General features: G+C 44.3%; 1 protein-coding gene across 1 annotated transcript in view; it reads left to right on the top strand.

The window, feature by feature from the left end:
• LRFN1 (leucine rich repeat and fibronectin type III domain containing 1) overlaps nucleotides 1–13,103 on the top strand; it is a 189,648-nt gene extending 176,545 nt beyond the window's left edge. The window contains 1 exon segment of the mRNA XM_044268541.1: nucleotides 12,260–13,103. Coding sequence (XP_044124476.1) covers nucleotides 12,260–13,103 — 844 coding nt within the window.
• Nucleotides 13,104–19,537: the final 6,434 nt, after the last annotated feature.

The raw sequence follows: 19,537 nt of genomic DNA, 5'->3' as shown, positions 1-19,537 counted from the left end.
TTAGAATGTGATTTCTTCCATCGCCGCTCAGCAGCCCTGGAAGCTTGTCTGAGTTTTTTGGTCAGGTTGGTGTGCCAGGGTTGTCTGTTAATTTTTCGGGTTTTGTTGTGTGTGAGGGGGGCAACAGTGTCCAGAGCTGTACTTATTGTGTTGTTATATAGGGTGGTGGCAGCATCTGGGTCTTGGAGGGAACAGATGGTAGAGAGTGGGAGAAGAGAGTCAGAAAGCAAGCGAAAATCGAGATGTTTAAGGTTCCTGCGGGGGTGTGCTAGTGTGTGGACCGGGGGAGCAGCAGAAGAGACCAATGAAGAGAATGTGAGTAGGTTGTGGTCAGATTAGGGGGAGAGGCAAATTAGAAAGGTTAGATAGGGAGCAGAGGCGGGTAAAGATAAGATCCAGAGTGTGACCATCTCTGTGGGTGGGAGCTGAAGACCACTGTGATAGGCCGAAGGAGGAAGAGAGTGACAGGAGTTTAGAGGCGGCCAAGTGGCAGGTGTCAATAGGGATGTTGAAGTCACCCATGATATTAGTGCGGATGTCGACAGAAAGAAAGTGTAGTAGCCAGGTGTTAAAGTGGTCAAAAAAGATGGTGGCTGGGCCTGGGGGGCGGTAAATGACGGCTACTTGAAGGTTGGAGGAAGAGTAGATGCGAACAGAGTGTACTTCAAATGAGGTGAGCGTAATGGAGGGTGGCAGTGAAGTTGGGCTGTAGGAGCAGGTGTCTGATAGGAGAAGACCAACTCCTCCACCATGTTTGCAGCCGGGGTGGGGGGTGTGAGTGAATGAAAATCCACTATAAGAGAGTGCAGCAGGGGAGGAGGTGTCAGAGGGTGTCAGCCATGTTTCTGTGAGACCCAGAAAGGAAAGGTTTTGAGAGATGATGAGGTCATGAATGTAGGACAGTTTGTTACAGACAGAGCGTGTATTCCTTAATGCTCCTGCAAGAGGAACCAAAGGAGGAGGGGGTCACAGGAATGGTTATTAGGTTTAAGGGGTTGCAGAAATTTGTAGAAGGAGATTTGTAGTAGGACATGGAGGTGATTGTGGGGATTTTCTGAGGGGGGCCTGGATTTGGAGAGATATCACCAGCAATAAGGAGAAGCAGAGAAAGTGTTAGTAGGTGAGAATAGGGGAGGGCAGGAGGTATCTGTGTGTGTTTGGGACGGAAGTGTTTTATGTTGGCAAACAGGTTTGTGCAAACGGTCAGATGAGAAGGTAAGATGGAGGAAGAGATGAATAGTTCCTTGCTGGGTGAATGGATGTGGGGGTATTTCAGGAGGTTGTGGAAAAGTGGGAAGAGTAAGAGTTAATGCAAACAATGTTTAAATTTTTCCTATGTCTGTAATTACAATACAATCTGAAAATCAAAAGTTCCTCGATTGCCCTGAAAAGTCATGCATGACACTCTGAGGTTTCCCAGGGCGTTATCCAACTGCTTTAAATCTCTTTAACACCAAGACAGCATTAGTAATGTCAAAGTGACAGCGACATATATAACTATGGGTAAATGGATGGCTGACAGTGTTTATTTGTGGCAAATTAAAAGCAAATTCAATTTGTTTAGTATCAATTCACACATCTCTACTCCTAGTAGCAACTTTTTTCTGTTCTTGAGTATGAGTGCCTCCTATTAGTGATGGACGAACATCGGCCGGGACGGTTCGCAAACGCGCCCCATTCACTTAATGGCCGAAAATTTGTATTTTAGGCCACAGGAGTACGGGCCTTAAAAATTAGGCATTCACCTGACATAAAACAAATTCTGATTATGTGGCTCGAGGTACATTATGCGGTCACTGAATAACAATTTTTTGGGGGGGGGCAACTGGTACTGTATATCACACCAGTAGAAATTATTGGTATATAACACCCCTGCTTCAATCAGTTTTTTGGGGGGGCAACTGGTATATCACACCATGAATAAATATAAACGCAAGACCAACGCTGGCCCACATACCAACCTACAGTTAGTATATGTAATACATATTACGGCAAATTCAACGGGCCAACAATTAGAAAAATATGAGGGTACCAGCTCCTATAACAAAACACAAAACCTACAAAAATTGAAGCTCACAGGTACTAATACAAAAAATTATATTTTATTGAATTACAAAATGCACTATATAGAACGTATATTATTGGTATATAAAATCCCTGCTTCATCCAGTTTTTTTGGGGGGGCAACTGGTATATCACACCAGTAGAAATTATTTGTTCCAATAGCGCTTGTCCCTCTATATAGCTGCAGTATCTCAGCAGAACCGCACACAACTGCCGCACAATACAAATGCACTATAATATACTTTCTATGTTAGAAAGTATATTATAAGTATATCGCACCCCTCAGTAAGTCACACCTATCGATAGCACATCTATACCAGTCCTTAAAAGGACTTTTGTGGCCCTATTAGCTAGCGTTTGGTGTCCCTAACAGCCTGTCCCTGCTCCACACAGCAACCTCTCCCTACACTGGCAAAAGACTGAATATAAAATGGCGGCCAGATCGGGTTTATTTATAAGGTAGGGGGTATGTCCATGTGCTGAAACATCTCAATTGGCTGTCCTGTACCACCCGATGGATGTGTCATGGGTCGAAGTTCTTCACAATGTAAAAGAATATGGCGCCGACGGACATCTCCATATGTTCGCATCTTCGGCGAATTGCGAACGAGTAAAGTTCGCTGCGAAACGGCCGCCAGGGTGAACGGCAAGGCCATCTATAGCTCCTATTATTACTCTAGATATTTCTTACCATGGAAGAATGCGTAGTTATGGGAGAACCGGTAAAATAAAGTCGGTCTTCTGTCCAACATCACTGTAATGAGTTTCCCTCAGGTGTAAAGAGAATGTCAAACACTGCAAACAGTTTATAAGGGGACAATTCAGGTTTGCTGAGGAGCACAGAGAAGTAATATTTACCCTAGATAAATATTACAGAAGAATAAAATCTGCTTAACATGTATATGCAAGGCAGAGCAAAGTGTACGGTGTTTAACCAGAGATGTGCATAGGATATTGGAGCCGATCTAATTTATGATATGATACTGTGACTATTGAATAGGAAAATATTTCCAGAGAAGGTTTCAGTTTGTCTCCATGGTTATCAGAGAATTTGGGCACTAGACCTAATTCTGCCCAACTGTTTCAGACTCGGGTTCCCTTAGCTCACCAGAAGGGCCCAACCGTCCCCTTGTTATCATCTTACAAACAGTATGTATCATTAATAAGATCTAATAGATTATTAGTGAATTTTCCCAAAAGAAATAGGCCCTAGTGATCAATGATTTCTGTAAAGTCAGATCCAAATGGAGTTGTCTCCTGCTGGACCCATTATTGCGCCAGGCCCTAGGATCTTCTGGTATTCTGGAGAGCAGTATAGCACTGCATGGTTTGCAAAAGGACAATCACATCATAGAGAGGAGATCTTTCATGAACCTGAAGAGAGAACTGATAAATAGCAGTGGCTCCTACTTTGGTAGACCCCACCAGAGGACTAACATGGAGATCTTCGGTGCTAGTACAATATCTGTTTGACATTTAGGATACTGATGTCCTCCTATGTGGTGGGGGGGCCATAAGGTGCCTTTCAGCTTCTGGGCACAAGTACAATTGCCACCTCTATTGCTATACCTCTTGACTTGGCCACCTCCACATTACATGGTCACCTCTCCATCTAAATCACCATTTGTAATTAAATATTACCCCTGCTGTGGCTATGTCTCCCCAAAATTACCTAAAGGCTGTAACTTTCTCATCAGTCCTATCTCTGACAGTTGTGTTGATTACATCGGAAACCACAATCCTTGGTAGACAGCCTTGAATTAGTTCTTAAAACATAAATAAATTATGTAATAATACTAATAATAATTTCATATATAATAAACAATAAATTAAATTATAAATTTAAAATAAATCCATTAATGGTTTCTAGTGCCATGTCCTATAGATTCTAGTATTTATTCTGTATATAACTGCTCTAAAGTAACTTTTTGTTACCGTCAATGTCACTTTAGTTGTTGATGACTGTTTCTCTATTTTCTTATGTAAATGACTTGCTATATTCTCCTAAGATTAGAACTGAGAGGTTTCCCTGCTGTTCATGTCTGGGGAAAGATTTTAACATCATTTCTTCAGTTGTCTGATTTTATTTCTGTCTGGTATTAGCAACCAAATGTCTCCCACTCTGTTTTACATGAGCAGATTTCACACAATCCATCACATGATACAGTTTTATTTGTCGGCAGCACATCCCCTGTGTACGTACGCGGGGCAACGCGCTGCCGATAACAGATGATTTCGAGCTTGCATTTCTGATGTTCGGCGACATGTTTACAAGTGGTTAAGAGAAAGGCCATGTGGCCCAAGAAAACCCCCCAAAAAGCGCACATCCACCAGTTATAAAACCAATACTTCAATTTTATTAGGCTACAAAGACAAACAAACAAAGTCAATAATTGTATACAATAGACCGTGAGCTGGGGTCAAATAAAGCCAGCAGCTTTGGGCGACTTTCTGTTCTTCAGACCCACCTGGATAGTTTTTTTCACCCATGTACTTTACTCAGGTATTGGTGCTTTGATGCCACATTATCCTTGACTACTTATTGTATATCCTGAGTTGCATTGATGGTTTACTTCTTTTAAACTATCGATATTGTGTCCACATTTGTGGCTATTGATGGGGACTGTATACGTGCTGGCTTTATTTGACACCAGCTCACGGTCTATTTTATACAATTTTTAACTTTGTTTGTATGTCTTTGTAGCCTAATAAAATTGAAGTATTGGTTTTATAATTGGTGGAGGTGCGCTTTATTGGGGGTTTTCTTGGGCCACATGGCCTTTCTCTTGATTATACATATGTTGAACTGCCAACGCACTCCAGTTTCTACTGAACTCTCGATATTCTGTACCAATGTTTTTGACCTCCATAGGTCAGCAGTCACTTGAACTGAGACTACTTTTAAGGATGTTATCTTTTACTCCCCAGGAGCTCATCCATTAACCCCTATACAGGGATCTGCACTTCACTGTAGGGAAACCATCAAGCCAGTGCCCTTGGCATAGTCTCCGTTCAATTTACTGCTGACCCATTGGGGTCAGGAGACACCGGTACAGAACATCAAGGGATCAAGTGCCCCCTACACATTTCTCATGTTTACACGTGGTGGGAACGAGCATCGTTCATTCCTGAGCATCAGCCCATGTAAGAGAGCCCATACTCTCTCTCATCTCCCTCAATTCTATGGCTCTATCTTTTACTCTCTCCTCCTCCTTATTTATCTATTTTCCGCTTCCACTTTCATCCCCCCCTCTCTTTCTGCTCATCTCCCTATACTTTATTATATTCATTTATAAAGCACCAACATTTCCCGCAGACTGCACGCTGTTATCATATCGGTCTATGTCCCCATTGGGGCTCACAATCTAAATTCCAAATTAATCTAGCAGTATGTTTTTGGAGGGTTTTAGGAAACCAAAAGTACCCAAAGGAAACCTGTACAAACACAGGGAAACCAACAAACGTCAAGGAGACGTTGTCAATGGTCAGATCTTAACCCAGGACCGCAGTTCTGCAAGGTAGCAGTGCTCACTGAAGTGGCCTAAATGGGAGGAAATGCTCAAAAACCCCAAACACTGTGGGGTGTTTATAACCGGGGGAGCAATTCCTCTGCATGTGATCCGTTGCTAACGGCAATCCCCAGCAAAAATGCATACAATGGAGGATGTCGGCAGCGAACCACATGCACCACAAAAGCATCCTACACAAGATGGGATAATATATGGATGCGAATATAAAAATACATAAATCACTGCGAAAAGGTGCACCACAATGATATGCAACTGACAACACAGGCTAATCCCTCAAGCTGATGTTAAGAACTGAGACTTTGGCCAATGTATTCCAGTCAGGAACCCATCGGAGCCCTTTTGCACCACCGTCAAGGTATCTCAGTGTGGCATGGGTTCCTACCACTAGACTACCTATGGTGTGTGAACATGGTCTGAGAGGTGCTAAGATACAACTTACAGCCAAGCTCCCACATACCTCCTTAGCCCCTCTCAGACTGTGTTCACACACCGTAGTTAGTCTAGTGGTAGGAACCCATGCCACGCTGAGAGACCTTGATGGTGGTGCAAAAGGGCTCCGATGTGTTCCTGACTAGAATACATTGGCTAAAGTCTCAGCTCTTAACATCAGCCTGAGGGATTAGCCTGTATTGTCAGTTGCATATCATTGTGGTGCACCTTTTTGCAGTGATTTATGTAGCAGTGCTCACCACTGAGATACGGGGCTACCATAGGCACCATATTTAACCATTTCTTAATTTTCTTCCCCTGTTCTCTCCTTCTGACCCCAACCCCACCCCTTCCGCTCATCTTCCTCTAACCTAATTTCTCCAACTCCATCTTCCTTCTCCTTTGCTCTGTTTTTTCTTTTTATGCTTTTGCATCTCTCTACCTTTTTACCTATCTCCTCTGTTCTCCATCTTTATCTCAAGCCATCTCTCTATTTCTACACCTCTCTCCTTTCTCGTACTTTCCATCCACTTCTTTCCTTCTCTGGCTCGTTCTTCTCTCTCTTGCATCATTTCATTCACACTCCTAATCTTTCTCATCCTTGTGAACCCTGTTCCCGCATCTTTTTTTCTCTTACACTTTCTACCACCCTCTCTCTTTTCTTCCCTTCTTGCTCCCCTTTTATTTTACATTCCCTCCCTCTTCTCCTTCCCATCTCTTACCCTTCTTCCCACCGCATGCAATTTTTTTTTGTCTGGCCGACAGCCGGAATTTGCGCCATATCAGGCAGCCGTATCTCAGAAACGGAGAAGGCAGCCTTACAAAAACAAATCTTGAAGGGGAGTTGTCACCTCCCCGGACATCAGTACTGTCATTGTCAGACTGTGAAGGGACAAACCCCAACTGGTATCACCCATCTAGACCTTCTTTGCAAACTGCTAGCAATTTATTCATAATTTCCAATAGGAATAATAAAGAAATTGCGCAACCTAGAGTCATAAGAATCATGTTTATTTGTGCTACAGCATTATGTAAGCAGCGCAGAAGGTGACATTTTGGTGACAGACTCCCTTTAAGCACCAAATAATGCAAAACTATAAAATAATAAATGATAAAATATTTTTGAGAAGTTATAAAATAATAAATATTAAATGATATATATAGACAGGGTGGGTCATTTATATGGATACACCTTAATAAAATGGGAATGGTTGGTGATATTAACTTCCTGTTTGTGGCACATTAGTATATGTGAGGGTGGAAAATTTTCAAGATGGGTGGTGACAGCATATGCTGTGAAGATACAAAATGTCCGACTTCAAAATGGCCGCCATGGTCACCACCCATCTTGAAAAGTTTCCCCCCTCTCATATACTAATGTGCCACAAACAGGAAGTTAATATCACCAACCATTCCCATTTTATTAAGGTGTATCCATATACCGTATTTTTCGCCCCATAAGACGCACTTTTTCCCCCCAAAAAATGGGGGAGAAATGCCCCTGCGTCTTATGGGGCGAATGCTGACAGGTTTAACATCGCTGGAAGCGATGTAGAGCGAGTGGGGGCCGGGGGAGGGACTGGTAGGAGGAGCTGGGGGCCGGGAATAGCGGCGGGGCGGTGCAGTCAGTGTACTAAAGCCCCGCCCCGCCGCTCCGGTATAGCAATATAAAATATCTTATTCAATTAAAATGTATTACATATGCCCCCTCACTCCTAAATTCCTAATAGTACCTTACATCCTATCCCTAATAGGTTCTGTACGATGCCGGCAGGCCGGGCGGGCGGCAGCGTAACTCTCTGATCTCACTTGCCTGCGCCGCCGACTCTATGAGTGACGCGCCGGCCCCCCGGCCTGCCTGCCGGAACACCGGCGTTGTACAGAACCTATTAGGAATAGGATGTAAGGTACTATTAGGAGTTTAGGAGTGAGGGGGCATATGTAATAAATTTTTATTGAATAAGACATTTTATATTTGTATACTGGGGGGGCGGCGGCGGGGGGGGTTGGCTGATCCGTGGATGGCACAGTTAAGGGGTGGGGGAGGGGGTCTGTGGATGGCACTGTTATGGGCTGGGGGGTCTGTGGATGGCACGGTTATGGGGTGGGGGGTCTGTGGATTGCACATATATAACAGTGCCATCCACAGATCCCCCCCTGTAACAGTGCCATCAACAGATCCCCCCTGTAACAGTGCCATCCACAGATCCCCCCTGTAACAGTGTCCGTCATCCACAGATCCCCCCAGTAACAGTGTCCGTCATCCACAGATCCCCCCATAACAGTGTCCGTCATCCACAGATCCCCCCATAACAGTGTCCGTCATCCACAGATCCCCCCATAACAGTGTCCGCCATCCACAGATCCCCCCATAACAGTGTCCGTCATCCACAGATCCCCCATAACAGTGTCCGTCATCCACAGATCCCCCTATAACAGTGTCCGTCATCCACAGATCCCCCTATAACAGTGTCCGTCATCCACAGATCCCCCCCATAACAGTGTCCGTCATCCACAGATCCCCCCCATAACAGTGTCATGTCATCCACAGATCCCCCCATAACAGTGTCCGTCATCCACGGATCCCCCCCATAACAGTGTCCGTCATCCACAGACCACCATTAGTTCCAAACCCACCAAAAGCACACCTTTTGTTTAAAAAAATTTTTTTTCTTATTTTCCTCCCCAAAAACCTAGGTGCGTCTTATGGGCCGGTGCGTCTTATAGGGCGAAAAATACGGTAAATGGCCCACCCTGTATATAAATGCATACCATGTTGAATTTTCATTGACTTGGAGTCAGTGAATGGAAACATCTATTGTCTGCAACCAACAGTTGAAACTTTCTTTTGTAGCCCTGCTCACAGGAAATTTGTATGTCTCCATGTACGGCTTTGTGTGTGCGCGAGGCTTTAGGCTAATGGAATTTATGTGCTGTGGATCTCACCACCGATCCACTACTAACAGGCCACATGGGGATATAATTTTCAAAATCCCATCCCCAATTTATAATATCAGAATTTGTTGAGGATTCGTGCCAATTTGCACAAAAATCTGCAGGATCTGGACTCACCCTAAGGCCTCATTCACAAGAAAGTGAGCCGCCCATGCCCGTGTAGTTGTTGTCTACAATGCACGGACTCTGGCCGTGTGAATCCCATATTGCAGCACGGACCCATTGACTTGAATAGGTCAGCGATCTGCAATATACAGCTAAAGATGGGTCATGTCCTGTCTTTGGAGGTGCAGAGGCATGGAGCTCTTCTGAGGGCTTCTGATCCGTGCCTCCTCTCCCTCCACATTTTGAGGATTGTGGACCCATTTAAGCCAATAGGTTCGCGCCACAATACAGGATTCACACAGCCAGTGCCCGTATATTGCGGACCTGCCATACGGGCACGGACGGCTTACGGTCGTTTGAATGAACCCAAAAGATATGCAGGACTGGAAGTGAATTTCACCACGGACTCCATGTCAAAATCTACATCACATCTGCTAACGTTCTGCATCCAGTGCAACCAAGTGAGGTATTCTATGCCCCATTCACAGGTAATGGAAAAAATCCAGGCAAATTTTTGTCCACCCTGCAGAAAACATCATCCCAAGAAGAATGAACATGTTCAGTCTTCTTGCGGATCCCACATGGAAAAGCTGCAGATTAGCCACACACGGATTAGCTCCGTTAAGTGGGACTAATCCTTTTAAGATTTTGCAGACAAATCCACTGCATATGTGCGGCAGAAAGCCTCAGATTTCTACTGCGAATCCTCAAGTAAATACACAATGGATTTGCCAAAAGCAAATCTGTCATGTGCAAACTGAGCCTGAAATTTAAAAGACCAGGACATCTACATGGAACTACCTATAGATCGATAGATATCTATCCAGAGATGCAAGTTTCCTTTTCATAGGGTATATGAAACCAAAAATAACAAAAGGAACACTGCTAAAGACCCAAAGAGCATAATTAGGCTGCTGACTGCAATGTGTGCATTTAGCGGCCCACTGCACTAACTCAACCCCATGTGATTTATCGATCTTCCACATCTATCTTGTTTTTATCTTCCATTCTCTTTCCCTATTGCAAGTCAAGCACCAAGCACTTCACAGGTTTTCATTGTGTTCTACAATTACGCACGGTACAATTTATTGTACTTATTTTTATCTTTTTGAATATATTATGAAAAGATAGTAGATTTGGTAGCGATTTGGGAACAGAAACTTTGGATAATAAAAGGTTAAGTGATACGTAAGTTCACTTTTCTTGATGAGTGCAATCATCGTTCTTGCACATATGGACAGCATTGTGTTCAGAGTCTCGTAATCTCGTGTTTTTTTTTTTCTGCTGTCCTCTGTCTTTCTGCTGGTTTCCGCACAAAAACTCCCAGCTGGCCACAAATATTTAGCGATTCTGCTCAATGAGCCTTGAAAGATACTTAAAAAAACATTAAACCTCACTTGTTCCCTTGAAAATATAAACTGTGCGTATACTTTGATGGTGGAATGGAGATCCTTCATGAGTCACCCCCCAATCTTGAGGAACAGGTAGCCTGCTTGCCTCCTTTGTTCTCCCAATTCCGATTTTCCTTAAAGTATAAAAAATATATTAACAGTTTCTCAATGTCAGACTCTGCTTCCTTGGACCAATCAAAGGAAATGGGGTCCATCCCCCATCTATACAGAACATGTCTAATTCTTGTTATCGCTGTGGTCCATGCCCACAGCCGCTCATCTCCTGCTTGTGGGCACAGCAGGGACCTTGCCCACTTGTTCCATAGCTTCAGTGGCTCAGTCTCACTGATGTCTTCCTTTTTCTGCCTGCTGATCCCAGACACTGGAGGAGCGATGCTTCTTTCATGCAGTCTGAGCCCTGCTTCCTGTCTTCAATGCCTCTCTCTGCCTGTAGGGCATATACTCCCTCTGGCTCGTAAAGGTTCCTTATGTGCACCCTTATCTTTCCCAGCCAATGGCTAGTTCCCGTGGGCTACTTTAGGCACAGTCCCGTGTGAGAATAGGCCTAAGCAAGAGTTTCTAGTTTGCTAGTTTCCTGCTGAGGTGTACCATGTTCATTTGCCTGTTCTGTGTACCTGACCTCTGCCTGTTCTCTGTTCTGACCCTGAGCTGCCTGCACTGACCTCGGACTGTTTACTGGATTGCACATACTGTGCCTGCCCTGACCTCAGCCTGTTCCTGACTACGATTTCACTTGATCCCTTGATGTTCTGTACCGGTGTCTCCTGACCCCCATGGGTCATCAGTAAATTGAACGGAAACTATGCCAAGGGCAGTGGCTTGATGGTTTCCCTACAGTGAAGTCCAGATTCCTGTATAGGGGTTAATGGATGAGCTCCTGGGGAGTAAAAGATAACATCCTTAAAAGTAGTCTCAGTTCAAGTGACTGCTGACCTATGGAGGTCAAGAAACATTGGTACAGAATATCGAGAGTTCAGGAGAAACCATATTCAAGGACAGGCTGAGGTCAGGGCAGGCAGCTCAGGGTCAGTACAGAGAACAGGAAGAGATCTGGTACATGGAACAGGAAAGCAAACACATCACACTTGAGCTGGAAACTAGTGAATGGGAACCTATTGCTCAGGTGGAAAGCACCCCAGGGTAACCAGACATTGGCTGAGGGAAAATTAGGGTGTACGCACGCTGGCCATTTAAGAGCCAGAGGGAGGGCACGCCCTATGGGCAGAGAGATGCATTTCCGGCAACAAGCAAACCTCAGCCTGTGTGGAAAAAGCCTCACTACTCTGGCAGCCAGGACTGCCAGGCAGGAAGAGGAAGATGCCAGTAGGATCGAACCGCCGGAGTGCTGCAAGTAGTTGAGCAAGGCGACTATGCCAACCAGCATGAAGGGAGCATGGTGGTCACGAACTGCCACCATAACACATAGCTTTAATTGTATCATAAGTAGGGTCTAATGTTTTTTTTTTGATCATCACATAACAAATAGACTTGGTAACAAGTAACAAAGTTAGTTGTAAATGGGGTTGTCTTCTGCTTGTCCTTTGTAGCCCATTATTGTGTCAGAGCATGATCCACCAGAGGATCTATTGGTATTCTGGTGCACTGATCCAAGCCTGCATACATATAAGAAGAAACTTCTTGACATTGAGAGACTCAAAAAATAAATCTCTGCTCTTTAGGAGGCACACTACTGTAGTAATCTTGTGTTGGAACTTTTTTCTGAGCTTCTGAAAACTTTCTTTTGTTTCTGTTCTCTTTCCACAGGATGATCCCACCGAGTAACCGAAGCTTCTTGGTCAATGATTTGGCTCCTGGACGTGAGTATGACCTCTGTGTCCTGGCTGTCTATGATGACGGGATGACTTCACTAACTGCTACTCGAGTGGTGGGATGTGTCCAGTTCAACACAAAAGAAGAAGGTGCGCAATGTCAACCGCTCCACACCCAGTTTCTTGGAGGCACTATGATCATTATCATTGGTGGAATTATTGTGGCTTCTGTGTTGGTGTTTATCATCATCCTAATGATCCGATATAAAGTGTACAGTGGCCAGGAGGAAAGTGGCAAAGCAAGGGTCAGTAATGTATATTCCCAAACAAATGGGCAACAAGGCATGGCTTGTGCTCATTCCTGTGCCAAGTTGGGAGAAAATAACTATGAACCATTGCCCCCAGCTTCCAAAGAGCCCCAAGTGGAGGGCAAAGACCCTGGTAAAGGGGAGAACCAACCTTGTTCACCTATTCCAGCTCCTCTAATGGAAATGGACAAGAGGAGAACTAAGACATCTAGTGATCTTCAAACAGTGGCTCTTTTGTCTTCTCTCTCAGGAGACCAGACAGAGACCAGCGCATTAGGTTCCACCACCTCATTATGTCTGATTACTTCGGAAGGACAGGCACATGTGGGGACCAAAGCTCCTCCCAGGACTTATCAACATAGATTCTCCTTCGATGGAGACTACTCTCTGTTCCAGAGCCACAGTTATCCTCGCAGGGCACGGACAAAGAGACACATGTCCGCCTTGGAGTTGCACAACCAAGAAGCTGACCTTGGACATCGAAGAGTCACATTTAGCAGCACAGAGTGGATGCTAGAGAGCACCGTGTGAATAGCACAGTAGTTCACAAAATCTTTGAAGGGGCAGGTAACATGGAGAAACACTTCCTACGATACCTAATGTCTCAGCCATCATTTTAGGGGCACCTCAAACCTTTCTATCAAAATTCTGCATTGTGTAGTTATGTTTAATATCTCTGTCCACTTTGGGAGGTGTTGAGAAATATTTGAATTTTTTGGGAAAATAATCCACGTTCTTACCCGGTCAACATACATGTATTTGTAGTTGTCATAAGTGGTGTACTAGATCATAACAATATCTCATTGATTTCTCGAAGTGTACAGATATATTAAACATTTGTATATGATGCATTAACTGAAGAAGAAACATGGGCACTGCTTTCTTGAGAGTCTTAATGCTGTTTCTCTAGAGCCCACAGCCCAGTACCATGAGATTCAGAATAAGACAAACACCATATCATAACCAAAAGCTAACCAAGAATTTTTCGACATGCTCCTCCAACTTGCCCCAACTAAAACTGATCCACATCTTGTGAGCCCCTCCCTCCTCTGGTTTGGGGAACTAGAGGGATATTGTTCTGCTTGGGTTGTGGTACATAAATGCTGAGCCCTTGAAGCAGTGCCTTAAACCAAGAGAGAGACCAGCACACAAGCTTTCTGGAACCCTCTGAGACTTCTCTTGCAAATGGAGACGGACAAGCTGGTTTATCAGGGGGAAACCGGACATATGCTCAAACGACATGATACCCAAACCTACCGTACCAGGCTGTCTGCAAAGAGGAAAGAGGGAAAGCTTAGAGGGATTTTGTTGACCATGTTGTCTGGGTCCTGACACAATATACCGTCTGTACATCTAGCTGGTCTGGATCCTTTCTGAGTTACTCAATTCAGGAGCCTTTCTGGGACCTAGCAGGAAGAGAAATCATCTGGAATTGACAAGCACAAGTTTTTACATTAAAAACGTGTGTAACCCTCCCTCTCTTCGACACATATATAATTGCAGAGAGAGAGAAATGCCAGTTGGGTGCAGTGGGAAATTAAAGTCCTTTCTGTGACAGCCCTGTGTGTCTGATGTGTTTATTTCTTCTCTGGAAAAGATGCCAACTAAGTCACTATGGGTTAAATCCTATAGAAGGAATTTTATCGTATGGTTACTAGAGATGAGCAAGTTTCATGTTATGAAATTCGTTCACACTTCGTTTGGTGGTAAAAGCAGAATTGCGTTATGGTTTCCGTTACCACGGACCATAATGCAATTCTATGACGGAATGCCTTTTGAGGCATTCCGTTATTCATTCCATCATAATAGAAGTCTATAGGCTGCAAACGGATCCGTCCCGTTTCCGTTATGCAGGGGAGTCCTCTCCTGCATGACGGAAACGGGAAAAATCCATTATGCAGGCCATAGACTTCTACTATGACGGAATGAATAACGGAATGCCTCAAAAGGCATCCCGTCATAGAATTGCGTTATGGTCCGTGGTAACAGAATCGATAACGCAATTCTGCTTTTACCACCAAACGAAGCGTGAACCAATTTCATAACATGAAATTCGCTCATCTCTAATGGTTACAAATAGAGATGAGCGAATCGATGGAATTCGATCAGAATTTCAGGATAAATTTGATTCACCTAGAAGCCGAATTTCCTTGTGCTTCGTGTCAGCGAATCGATTTAACCTGAAATAGTATAAAAAACAAAAAAATTCAAACTTACAGTACCTCCTCTATTTGCTCGCGACGGGCCGCCAGCCTCCATCTTGCTTAAAGATCTCGGCCGAAATCCCATGCCAGCCGGTGTGATGATGTAATCTCACGCCGCACAGGATTTCGGCCGAGATCTTCAAGCAAGATGGTGGCAGCCAGCACGTCGCGATCAAACGGAGGCGGTAAGTTTGATTAAAAAAAAATTATTATTGTTAATTTTACACTCAGATGCCGCGATCATGTATGAAAGCGGCATCTGAGGGTTACAATGCCGGGGCGACGCTGTCGCAGCTCACTGTCATTGCACCCGCTACTTACCCAAAAATGTACTTTGTGACAAAGTAATCTGTCACGAAGCAATTTTTTTTTGAAATTCTGCAAATCAGCCGAATCGAACTTTTAAAAAAATTTGCTCATCTCTAGTTACTAAATATATAGCAGAGCAGAGAGTGCTACTAGAGTGAGGTTTGAAATTTTATAAACACCATCATTTTTCTATATTTCTGCATAAATTTGACCTAAAACTACATCAGCTTTTCACACAATTCAGAATTCATTGTTCCATCAAGGATGACAAGCTGTCCTGGTCCAAATGAAGCAAAACAGGCCCAAACCATGACACTACCACCAGCATCTAACACCGATAGGATGAGGTTTTTTTTTATGCTAGAATGCAATGTGTTCCTTTATGCAAACAAAACGCTTCTCATTTAAACCACAAAGTTCTATTGTGGTCCTAAACATTGTTCCAATAGCCTTATGCCTTTTACATGTCATCTTTAGCAAACTGCAGATGAGCAACAATGTTCTTTTTCAGAAAGCCGCAGCTTCCAATCCTGTCATGCACACCATTGTTGTTCAGTGTGCTCTTGATGATGGACTCATAAAAATTAACAGTAGCTAATGTGAGAAAGGTCTAAGTTGCTTCGAGGTTAGCTTGGGTTCCTTTGTGACTTCGAAGACTAATACATGCCTTGTCCTTGGCGTGATCTTTGTTGGTCAACCAATCCTGGTAAGGGTAATAATGTTCTTGAATTGCCGTGATTTTTACACAATCTGTGTAAAACTTTGGATTGGTGGAGCCCGTACTGTTTAGAGATGTTTTTTTTTAACCTTTTCTAGCCTGATGAGCATTAACAGCTCTTCTTCTGAGGTCATCAGAAAACAACTTTTTTGTGCCATGATACATGTCCATAAACATGTGTTGTCAAGTTCAGACTTCGGTAAATCCCTGTTCTTCAAATAAAACAGGCCGCCCAATCACATCTGATTGTCATCCCATTTATTGCAAGTACCTGACTGTATCTTCACCTTTAAATGATCTGCTAATTCTCAAGGTTCACATATTTTTGCCACACACAGACATGTGATATTTTATCATTTTCCTCAATAAATAAATGACCAAGTCTAATAGCAAGTCTAATCATTTGTTTGATTTGGTTATCTTTATCTACGTTTAGGGCTGACTAGTTCAAGCTAATTGTTTGTACTTCTTTTCAGCCCAAACTTCAATATTACTATATGTGCAATTATGTGGCTTTAGGAAATGTTGCTACGCTGGATCCCTCGTAACTGAGGGGAACCTAAAGGTTCCTCTTCGCATAAGAAGATACCAGCTTTATAAATGGCACATGGTAAGTGGGAGGCCCCCGGAATGTCATGCTATGCTTTGGTTTTCAGCATCTGTATTTAACCAAGAATGTTTTATTCAGCGGTGCACCACCAATGAGGAACGTGGAAGATTTTATGACAAATGACAGGTCTATTAAAGGCCTAGATAAAGCAGGATAGAACATTACACACATGGACAAGGCTTGGTTTGCAGCCTTCCTGCCACTGCCTGGTCTTTAGGGATAGATTGTACTGTATCATTTCCTTGAGACTGTATTAGTTCATGGACACTTTTCTGCACAGGGGTGGAACTACCACCATAACAGCAGTAGCGGCTGCTACCGGAACCTCATTATCAGGGAGCCTGGCCATCAGTTTAGGGCCTTGCCTGGTAGAACACACATAGTAATGATTACTGTTTGTGTGTACTGGCAAGCGAGGCCCAGGCCATAATGGATGACAGACAGAGCAGCCAGACCCGGGTCGCCATCTTGCCTGCTGGGCTGATGGCTAAGGTGCACTGCCCGGTGGGTCATCCTTCTGCTTGTGCGCTCTCATGCTCAGCTCATCGCACCTGGTGCTGGGAAGAGTATGATGTATTGGAGGAAATAGGCTATGTGAGGATGACCATATTTTATTAACACTGCAGGGGCTCCATAATTGTAAGTGGTGGGACTATGGGAGGAGTACCACTTTAAGGGGGCGGCACTACTGTAAATGGCAGCACTACTGTAAGGAAGGAACTAAAGGGGCAGCACCTTTGTAAAGGGGGCAGCACTACTGTAAGGGGGCAGCACTACTGTAAGGGGGCAGCACAACTGTAAGGAAGGAACCAAAGGTGCAGCACCTTTGTAAAGGGGGCAGCACTACTGTAAGGGGGCAGCACTACTGTAAGGGGGCAGCACAACTGTAAGGGAGGCAGTACAACAGTAAGGGGGCAGCACAACTGTAAGGATGGAAGCAAGTGGGTAGAACTCTTGTAAGGTGGGCACTAAGGGGGCATCACTACTGTAGGGGGATACAAGGAGGACAGCACTACTGTAAGGGGGAGACATGTAAGGAGACATAACTACTGTGTGGGGGGAACTAAAGGGGAATCCTACTGTGTGGAGCATTAAGGAAGCATTCTACTATGAAGGGGCACTAAGGGGGTATAACTAAATAGGCAGTGTTGATTAGGACGGAAGTAGCTTGGGAGGGGGTATTCAAAGATTTTCTAAGGGGTCCAGCCGCTTTTTCCATCCGTTAAAGGGGTTTTCCAGGATTTTGATACTGATGACCTATCCTCAGGATAGGTCATCAATATCAGATCAGCGGGGGTCCGACACCTGGCACCCCACACGAACAGCTGGTTGAAGAGAAGGCGGATGCCGTGCTAGTTTAGCCTTCTCTTCATTGCTTACCTGCTCACTGTCAACATCACAGTGGCGAGCAGGTGTAACTACAAGAAGTGGAGCAATGAAGGGAAGGCAGCGCTCACTTGAACAGTTGATCGGCAGGGGTGCCGGGTGTTGAACCCCCACCAATCTAATATTGATGACCTATCCTGAGGATAGCTCATCAATATTAATATCCCAAAAGAAAACCTTTAACTTCCATTCACTGCAGCAGCCATAAAGCTGCAGCTGTGTCCAGGACGTAACATTCCCTTTAACCTGGGTTATCTCAGTTCATAAAAGAAGCTGACAGATTCATCTCTGCTTCATCTCTTTATGAGTATGAATAATATATGAACAGAACATGGTGGTCAGCAGTGTGCGGTATGAGAACTGGGTAATATTAAGAGATGGGCGGCAGTAATAGGAGGAAAGAGAGAGGTGCCGGCATAAGATGGTGCCAAGGATAAAAGGGTGTAAGAACAAAGTAAGGTGACAAAAGGGGCAGGGTAAGAAGGATCTCTGAGGAGGGGTGGGCAGAGTGGAAGGTGAGTCTACTGCTCTATCCAGCATCATTATATGTGATCGCTTCTCCCCGAGCCCAATAATTAGAACAAAAACTGGCAGAAAATCTTTCCTTACATCCCATATGCCCTGAGCCCAGCAGAGTGCTTAATACTAATCACTTCTCTAACAAAACAGCTGTCTGACGGCCACTTGAGACAGCAGCTCTGCCCAGTTCTTATGCGGTTATCTCCGCTCCTTCTCCTTCACCTGCTATTCACCCCTCACCCCTTCCGAGCATCTTTTTCTCTCCGTTTCTAGCTACTGATCTTCCACGTCTACCATCCCTTGTGCTCAGTGTCGTCCATTGCTTTCTCCTCCCTCCTTTTCTTCATCTCCTGACAGCTGCAAGGTTCTTACATTAAGGAAAGCAAACACGGGCACTGTACGCTTTGAATTCTAAACAGATCTTCCTCGTTGACATCGCTGCTCTTAGCATTGAGGAGGGGTGTCGCGCTTTAGAGACTATCTACCAATACCCCATCCCCCTCGTACACAGTGACAGATGAGAATGAGGTGCGGTGCAGCCAGTAATGATGTTGTGCGTAAACTGTATATTTTAGTTCTTTTTGCATCCTTTTTAATGCACATTCTCACTCTTCATACTTTATGAGTAGAGCCCAACCAGATTTGAGAGTGCGCTCATACTTGTGTGACACACGAGGTGGAAATCAAATGTGTCCCCAAGATTTTCCCTGCCACTTAATACAATTTCACATGGTGAGGAGCCGTTGAAGAAGATGGGAGTGGTAATGGTCCTGATGAGGTGTTGTGTCACAGTGTTGTGTCAACACAGTGAGGTGTTGTGTCACAGTTCCCTCAGGCCGGGAACGTAGCTTCAAGAATCAGGCCAGAAGTGAACTTAGTGCAAAATATAACTTATTCCAGCAGTACTGAATACAAACTTCAGCTTCTGGCACCAGTGGATGAGGTTTAGATTTGGCACTTGTGGGTATAGGTGTCCAGTGTAAGATTCAGACTTGAGTTTTGTCTAGCCTAGTGGTGGTATAGGTGATGGTTGTCTGAGCCGTAGTCCCTCACCTTGCAGCAGTTTCTGTAAAGCAGTATTTTTCTGTTGACTCTGCTGACTTTTTGCACTGATGCTTTTTGGAAGCAGATCTTGATGATCTTTCTGGAATGTTGGTCTTGCAGGAGAAGAATCTCTGGTTCCCAGGAGTAGGAGCTCTGATGTGTGATTCCTCTCCCT

The sequence above is a fragment of the Bufo gargarizans genome, chromosome 9 (genome assembly GCF_014858855.1).
Source record: "Bufo gargarizans isolate SCDJY-AF-19 chromosome 9, ASM1485885v1, whole genome shotgun sequence".
NCBI classification, from domain to species: domain Eukaryota; kingdom Metazoa; phylum Chordata; class Amphibia; order Anura; family Bufonidae; genus Bufo; species Bufo gargarizans.
This window is presented reverse-complemented; position numbering and strand designations above follow the sequence as displayed.